At 40.2% G+C, this 8,643-nt stretch overlaps 1 protein-coding gene across 3 annotated transcripts; it reads right to left on the reverse strand.

The window, feature by feature from the left end:
- Positions 1-749: 749 nt before the first annotated feature.
- LOC125468670 lies at positions 750-8,402 on the reverse strand. 3 transcript variants are annotated; one of them, XM_048564850.1, is made up of 9 exons: positions 7,386-8,401; positions 6,592-6,780; positions 6,336-6,428; positions 6,057-6,239; positions 5,877-5,979; positions 5,584-5,769; positions 2,339-4,788; positions 1,533-2,122; positions 750-1,349 (listed from the first exon to the last, which is right to left on the reverse strand). In XM_048564850.1, the coding sequence occupies exons 1-8, from the start codon at positions 7,617-7,619 to the stop codon at positions 1,535-1,537; spliced, it is 4,026 nt and encodes a 1,341-aa protein (XP_048420807.1). In that variant the 5' UTR covers positions 7,620-8,401; the 3' UTR covers positions 750-1,349; positions 1,533-1,534. The 3 variants fall into 3 exon arrangements, with proteins under 3 accessions (XP_048420807.1, XP_048420808.1, XP_048420806.1); XM_048564851.1 differs by having other exon boundaries at positions 750-2,119; positions 7,386-8,402; XM_048564849.1 differs by having other exon boundaries at positions 750-2,122.
- Between the last annotated feature and the right edge of the window lie 241 nt (positions 8,403-8,643).

An 8,643-nucleotide genomic window follows, 5' to 3' on the forward strand; every position in this document is an offset into this window, starting at 1 on the left:
TCAAATGATGAGTGGGGAAGATAAGAAAGGAAAAATAAATGGGGACGAATATAGCTAGCATTCCTCTTTCGGCAGAAAATGATTCTATACCGAAAGGTAATAGAAAACTAAACTTGGGTTAATAAAATTTCATATTTCGACAGAAGTCGATTGTTATTTCATTTTCTAGTATATTTTGTGACTTGAAACAAATTATCCTTTAGTACTTGCTCCGCTCCATCAGCTTTTGTGCTCCAGCTTTACCAAGTCCTTGATCAAAAACAGTCCGACGTCCCAACATTTCCAGCTTCTTACTCGCACTATCGAGATCATTACATTTAAGTGGACAACAAGTGTAAAACTCACTCTGAAATAACATGTCTTAAACTCTAGTGAATCTCATTTTGGAAACTACATTTTGAGGGTTCAAATTCATAAGCTTGAACTGAGACCCTACCGGGTTTAGGGTTCCAGTCTATATATAACCCAAACCCATATCCTACAGTGTCATTTAACTAACGATGAACTACTTTGTTTACATATTTCAGATTGCAGATGCACTTAGCAAGCTTTCGCATTTCTGCAAAGGAAAACAAAATCCGAGATCATGCTTTGATGCCTAAGCATGGAGATGTTTTCCAGGTTCTCGAAATATCAGCTCAAGATTGCCAGCTCGTGTTCCCCGCCCATAGGTGTTTTGAGAACCTGAACAAATTTCTCCAGAAAAATGACGCATCCAGTGTACCAGAAAAATTAAAAGAACGAAAGGATTGTCAGTGAAACCGAAAATGTTTCAATTTCATCTATGGTGGTGTTAATTGCTACACTGTTGAAAATCTTGGACAAAGAGTACATAAAAGAGATGGTACACATATTCTGATCGAAAAAACCCTAATACATTGTGTGCAAGAGATTCCTGGTCGAACAGTGTTCTAACAGTAAAATCCTAAACTCTGAACCTAAACCCAAGTTTTCTAATTCAGTAGAGTTACAAAGTGCCTAACCCTAAAATGGGCAATAAAGTCGCGGAGTCCCGCCTTCCCCCTCACCATCACATCACCATCATTTTACCACCGATCTTGTTCTTGACGAAAATGGAGTAAGTAAATTACTTTCAAGTATACATAAGAACTCCAAGCAGGCATGATGTGATCAGGACGATACCAAGACATCATGGAATGAAACAGTCTAATTCCTTCAGCTCTTGAGTATGGGGCATGAGCAGGAACCTCGGTGCTGGGATGGACAGTCATTGTAGTTTCTTCCACCATCATCCCCTCGCTGTTTGGGTAATGCTAAAGGCGGAAACTCCTCATGTATCATCTGATAGTTCCCCTGGGCCACTGATCTGGCAAAATGATCAAACTCCCCTGTTAAGATCATGGAAAGCATCACAATACAATCCCAGTGATGTGAAAGGTCGTGAACAACAAAATGAAAAGGAAACCACTCCAAATAAAATCTTCAGAAAAGTTGGCCACAAGACACTGGCATGGTACCCTGAACGATCTCCTCCCTCCCAAAACAGCAAAAGGTATACTTGAACCAACTACCTTTAGAGGTGGGGTGAAGAAGGCTGATCAGGTGAAGATCGTCGAGTAGAGCCACCATGAAACCCTTGTTCATCAAATACCCCATTCATCCGGCTCCCTTCATTTAGCTGTGCTTCATTCAAACCCGAGAATCCCACTGGTCCAAGAGAACCAAACTCAAGTTGATCTGCAGGTGGCCCGTAGCCAGCATTATGATCATAAGGATACAGCATGACAACAGGTGGCATGGAAGGGCCATTTGATGATACCCCACCAGGGTTCATGGCTGGTGCCGGATACATGCCATATGCAACATTGGTCGAACCACTCTGTGCAGTGTTTGCACGGATAGGACCATTTTGAGATTGATATGACCGGAATGAGTCCTGCCTATGTGAACTCCATGACCTTTCAGCTCTGCTCTCACTAGCTGCCAAACGGTCTACTCTTGAATTTTGCTTCTCAGCTTGACCACGACTGTGGTTGCGCCCAGAAGCTCGTGACTTTGAATTGGCATTCCAGTTCCCTTCTCTATCACCGTGGTGGTCATTTCTATCATAATTGTAATTCCCCCTTCTCGTATTTGAAGGCCGGTCCCGTACAGAAACCTTCTGAAGTAATTAAAGGAGGTAAGAGAAATAATCCGGCAGCAGGTTCTAAGTTATAATAAATCTAGGAAAATTGATTCTATATCATGTTTAACCAAAGACTTAACTTTCCAGAAACCATAAACTGGTCCAAAAAACAAGATTGGTAGGTGCAACATGCTTAATTAAAAAGAAATTTAAAATAATAATTAAGAAAAGAACAGGTTTATGTTATCTTACAGGATTTGGCAGGTAGGTCCCAGTCCCAGTACGATATCTTGGAATCTCATCTGCATAACGTTGATAACCACCAGCAGGCCTGTTAGGAACAGACTGGAGAGGAGCAAGAGGGACCAGTCGAGGTCCATAACTCATAAGCTGAGTGAAGAGATTGACGTTGGCTGAAAGAGGTCTCCCGGGACCATCCCATGGAAATCTTCCTTGTAAGTAAGCAGGGGGCACCATAACTGGTGAAGGATAAATGACAGGTGAAGTTTGGCAAAACCGTCCATATTGCAGATTCCGCCAATGGCTAGAGAAGTCACTGTGAAGAATGTCAGATTTATGCTCTGACGGCTCAACAGGAGCTACCCTTCCCATAGAGCTAGAAGTACTTAACACCTCAGGTTGATCAGCTCCCTCAGATGAATCAAAATTCTGACCAGAATCACTATTATCTGCTCCCTCTTCTCTGCAAAATTGGCTTGTTGATACATCTGAAGTTCCTGTTTCTGACGAGAAATAATTATAAGGAAGCATTGTAACAAATGGAACTGGAGGCCCCGTAGGATAAAATGTAAGCATTCCAGAATCATTTGTAGCTCTCTGTCGTGAGCCGTGACCTAAGAACACTGGAGCAAAAGGAGTCATCGAATCTGATCCACTTGTCTGAGTTTGTTCAAAACCGGTCATTTGATGCCTTGGAAAATGCAAGGGAGCAACAGGTTGAGGTCCTGTGCTTCGTTCTACCATTTCGGCTCCTAAAGCTGTAGGTGAATTCCAATCTCTGTTGTCATCATCTGCCTGGGTAGATGAATGTTCGGACACACTCTTACCTTTCCCATATGCAGCAGATGGCACTGCTGAAAGAGCATTTCGCCTACCACGTTTTTCCCTTGTTGACTTTGAGACCTTTGCTGATGATCCTTCCCAAGAACTCTCAGAGGAGGTCTTACTTCTCACTGAACTTGCATACGTGGCAGACCTAGAACTCACGGTTCGATTATCAAAGTAAACCTCATTACCTCTGTTATCTTGGTATTGAAAATTATCCACATGCTCTTCCCCCCTCATCGACTCTTGGTTTTCTTTGGTAGACTTCGGTTGAGCTTGCATAGAATTTCCTGAGGTTCCTACGCGAGATGATGGATGAAAGTTATAACCAACAGAGGTTGACTGTTGCTTGTCATCTTCCTGAAGCATTTCATAACTTCCATTATCCAGATCAAACCCACCAGTAGATCCCCTCTCTTGCTGATGCCAGAAATCAAGCTCCGTTTCGCCTGAGTTCATTTCCACAGATCCAAAATTTTCATTACCAGGTTCCACTGAATCTTCAGGATTTGAGGTCAACCCCATCCCAGGGAAATAAGGGGCTAGCGACGGTGGCATAACACCTTGCGGAAATTGCATATTTGTTCCCCAAGGAGTCTCCATCAAGGGGAAATTTGTAGGAACCATTCCACCCATATTTCTCTGGGCATATCCCATAGAAGCAAGAATGGAATGTGGGATTGGAAGTGGTAGGTGACCGGAACCCAAATTGAGTGGAAGATGAACCTGCCCATTAAAACCATGAGCTGCAGAAGATGCCATCATGTTAACAAGATCTTGCTCCTCCTGGTGCATCCCTTGTGCCGCCGAAATAGAAGCATAATCGTCAGCAACGGCACTCATGCCTGATTCATCATGGTAGTTATTTGAAACAACAGTAGCATCAGGGCTTTGGCGGGATGAGATGGATCTAGCAGATGAAGGATCATCAGTTGAAGATCTATTTCTGTGGCTTGCCACACTATCAGAATCTGGGTTTTTCCTCGTGCTATTATCCAACCTTGTCGCAGTTTGGCCTTTCCCACTCTCTGGGGCTCTGTTGCGCCTACTTTGAGTGGAAATTTCACCATATGTATCAGTAAGCTCGGGACTAGAGCGTGTCCTTGCAAAAAGAAACCTCCCTTGTAAGTCATTCACCAAGTTATCAGGTTTAGCACTTCTCTGACCTTTATCAATGTGTGCACCCAGGTCGGAATTCGTTTCCTTTCTAGTCATATCAGAGGCCCTAGGGAGGTTTGTGTTCCCATGAATCCTTTGAGTTTGAGAATGAGTTACTGTAGACACACTACTGATACCAGAGGTGCTTTCTAAAGAATAACTAGCATGCTGGGAGGGAACATTAATGGAGCCATGCATCCCCCCACTTTGAGTATCTCGACCAGAGGAACTTTCCTTTTTTTGGTTGCTTGAAATATTCCTGAGATTCTCAGATCCATGTAAATGGTCTGGATTTGAAAGTCTCAAGCGCCTCAAATCATTTCGTGGCGCATCAGGTCGATGACCACTCCCATGTCTATCCCAAGTGTTTAGAAAAAACTGATTTACTTCGAAAAATAGATCCTCTTTGGCACAATCAAGCAACCTGGCCAGCCTTTTAGCCCCAAACAAAAATGCACTGCGTATCCTAAAAAAATTACCTGGAAAACATACATAGGCAATTAGGCATACATGATTGCAATAACTAACAATTTGCACGGACAGACAATCAAGAAACAAAGTTACACCTTACAAGCAGCATAAAAATATTACGGAAGGACAAATGAAGTTTACATGTATAGTTGTATACAAAAAACAAAAAAAGATTCTTTCCATCTCCCATGCAATAACCCCATTCTCTTAAATGGGATATGGTTCTTCTATTTGAATGAGGCTATTTCCAAGTAAAAATCGCATATTGTTGCCTTCCACATTATCATGCAAGTGCTTACACAGCTGTTTTCAGCTATACTGTATTCTTTTTCCAAAGGCTGCACTGGAGTTGAATAATTTATACCTCCAAATCTTTTGCGGATGTAAATGGACCCTTATCCTTTATCAATATAAAAAAGGCATAAACACAAAACTAACATAGGCACCTTGTACATGTTCAGTGACAAAAACTGGAGCCTATTGGGAGTTTAGCGGCACATGCAAAAAGCCAACAGAAAAATCATGGTTTCGTCATCTGCTGTTCTACTTTTGGTAAAGAGGAATCTAAATCAGGTTATTTGAAGTCCACTATTTTTCAATTTATAATAACACAGTTATCTCCCAAATAGGAAACACCTTGAAAATAAACTGTTTGACTCACTTGTAATGAGCGTGACCAATAAATTAAACAAGTTATTTCTCATACCACAGCCCAATAAGACGCTGGCCAATTACAAAATATAAACTTTGGGAAGCCCCTTAGGAAGAGTTATCCAAAAGCATATAGTTTTGGAACAGCATACCTTTACTAACACTGCGTCCCAGGTTGTTGTTGATTCTCAAAGGATCAATAACATTAAAATGTTTGGAAACAAAAGGTTGGCCCTGAGTTTTTTGACCACCAGGGAAAACAGCATACACTGAGCTACAGGCATCAAGAAACAATTTGCTCAGTAGTAACTCTCCACCATCTTTTCGAGGAGGTACCGCTGCGACATGAACAATCACAAATTAAACCAGAAAAGGATTTAGAAAACGAGAAAATTGGGTTGAAGGTCAAAAGTTTACATAAGAATTTAAAGCAAAAATTCAGTACCAGATACATCTGGAAGTGAACTAATGGGGACAGGACCCCATAGGCTAACACAAAAATTATCCCAGTCAAATTTACTGAAAAACACCAGAAAACGATACAAAACCTGCACCAGCAAAGAAAACCATTCAGTGTATCCACAAAGTATAATGTCAATATAATAACCCAAGGTAACCAAATTACCTCAAGTGGTCCAGAAAATGAGTTGTTGAAAACGTGAAATATATATAAAACTAAAGTTTCCAATGCGTAAGTTGAGATAAGCCCATGATGAGCGCCCAGTATTCGGCTCTCATAATAACACCAGGCCTTTATCAGTATGATACTGCGCTTGAACAAATGATTCTGATTTATCAAATGATCAACCTGCAGAAGTAGACAATACAATTAGTCAAATCATACAAATGCTAATAACCGAAACAAGCATACAAATGTTAACAAGATATCAAATTAACCATTTACCTCCTCAAGGAAACAGAGGGTGCACAGGCCACCGAGCTGATTGAATGATATGTCTACAACAATGTTTTCCACAAGGCACTTGATTATCTTCACCTGTAGTACAAAAAGGAGTACTAAGGCTAAATCTAGTATCAAAAAAGCAAATACAAGATATAAAAGGAATCAAACATAATAACAATAAAGTACAAAAATTAACGAACATCGCCAAGAATCTCAAATAAAGGTAATACTATTAGTGATGCTAGGAAGAACTTACTTCTGCCTGAATGTACTGAACCTCTTTCACACGGAATTCAGCATTCTCGTTCTTCTCCTCATTCTCGAGCATATCACGAACTTGATGGGCCCATGTGTCCTTCATATTTGGACTCTTACTGAAGGCTGTCAGGTCAATATCTCCATCAGGCAAATACGTTTTCAGGGGTACAGACCCAAAAGTGAACACCTGCACATATTCATAAACAAAAATAAATGCATGACTCATATGAAACAGAATACATATGCACCACTAGAACAAATTAACAAAAACTTTTCATAACATAACCATAACCATTGACCCAACTTTGTCACCATAAAGGACATGCTGAACAAAAAAGAACCGGCATTACATATCATTTCCAAAGTCTCCAAATTTTACACGGTGTGAGGTCTACACACCACTCTGATCATATATTATTGATCTCCCCCTTAGTTCTCATAAACTCAATCTACAACGCTTGTGCTTTCTCCCTTCTGCTTTTAGAACCTTAAAATTCCAAATAATCCTCATCCCATAGAATTTATTGGTCTTAGAACATTATGTCTTTCAAAATTATCTGTGATAAAACAATATACAAACAATACTAACTTAGAGTTACCCAAGTTAAGTTAACTTACACATACTCGTCAAAGATGACAACAATATCATGACCGATTTCTCCCCTATAGAACCAAATGAGCATATTGCAGCAAAAATTGAAACAAAAATGTAGTTGCAGCAAAAAATAAAATTAAAATGTAGTCACAGTGTTTCAAACAAACAAATATTATGTGTATACACGCAAGTCCCACCTGGCAGGGGAAGCACTTCATGATGAGCCGCTGCACATAATCGGCAACGGCATTTCGGCGCTCTTCGGATGGTGAATTGGGCTGAATGCAGGCAATAAGCTCTGCAGTTCGCTCCTCCGCCTTCAACCATCGCTCTGAGTCGAGCACTCTCATCACCGATGCAGCTTCATTGGGCAATAGGCCATTCGGCAACAGCCCACTTGGTGGCTCTGCCCACTCCTCATGTTTGCCCATACAAGCCTAAGCTTTCCCTTCACTTCCACACCAAACAATAAGTCTTCCTTGTACCCAAGAATCCCAAAACCACCAGAAAAAAAAAGCTAACTGTTTTTCCTCAATCCCAAAAATCAATGGCAACAACTAAATTACAAAAACACAAAAAAATGAAATTCTTTGCTCAAAGGTAAACCCTTTCCCAAAAAAAAACAAAGGAAATAACCAGATAGGAATTTTCGGTTTTCCTCTTCAAGGGTTCAATTTTTCATTTGCTGCAGAAGCACTATGGTATTCAGAAACCCAGTATTTAAAAATAAAAAACCAAAAAGCTAAGCAAAAGATTAATATAAAATTAAAATACAAAATCAAATCCCCAATCTGATGAACAGATATGAACCCTAGAAAAACCAGAGGAGGATTGGAGGATTGGGGGATTGGTAAAAATAAAAGATGGGATTTTCGTAAGCGAGGAACTGAGGAAACCAACTATTGGGTACTATCGGCAAATCAGAAAATGGGGGAAGAAGTAGGAGCTCGGCGAAGAAGAAGAGGAACCCCGGAAGAAATGTGAGCAGAAAGGTAGGGCATTTAAATTGAATAGGGCTTTCAGGGTTTGATCAAAATTAGGTGTTTTTTTTTATTTTATATTTTTTTTTGGTATTTTTTTTTGTTTTCAAAGACGGAGAGAATATGGATTGGAGGAGGTGGTCAGCTTGGGGTGCATTTGTCAGGGTATTTTCAAATGAAATTGGAGAAGGAAGAGAGTGAGAGAGAGAGAGGAGGAGGAGAGAGAGGGCATCCAAAACAAAAAACAAAAACAAAAACAAAAAAAAAAAAACAGTTTTTATTATTGGTGAAATTAAAATTAATAAAATTATTATTCCAATGATCTGGGATTTAGTGTGCTTCAACCTAGTTTTGGTTTTAATTAGACTATGGCCTCCAAAGTGAGAGGTGTCTTGCTATGTACACCAAAAAATCTCATCACGACCCAACTAAAATAATTTGCAAACTTTCTAATATTAACCACTCTCTGGTAAAG

Source organism: the organism of the source record quoted next, unplaced genomic scaffold (assembly GCF_019419815.1).
Source record: "Pyrus x bretschneideri cultivar Hongxiangsu unplaced genomic scaffold, Pyrus_bretschneideri_v1 Contig4, whole genome shotgun sequence".
Taxonomy (NCBI): domain Eukaryota; kingdom Viridiplantae; phylum Streptophyta; class Magnoliopsida; order Rosales; family Rosaceae; genus Pyrus; species Pyrus x bretschneideri.

Excerpts from the sequence above, each read along its gene's own strand:
- LOC125468670 (XM_048564850.1), bottom strand. The coding sequence starts at position 7,619 with ATGGGCAAACATGAGGAGTGGGCAGAGCCACCAAGTGGGCTGTTGCCG. Across the intron at positions 6,429-6,591 it reads TTCAGTACATTCAGGCAGAA|GTGAAGATAATCAAGTGCCT; the intron begins GTAAGTTCTTCC and ends TTTGTACTACAG. Across the intron at positions 6,240-6,335 it reads CCCTCTGTTTCCTTGAGGAG|GTTGATCATTTGATAAATCA; the intron begins GTAAATGGTTAA and ends CTACTTCTGCAG.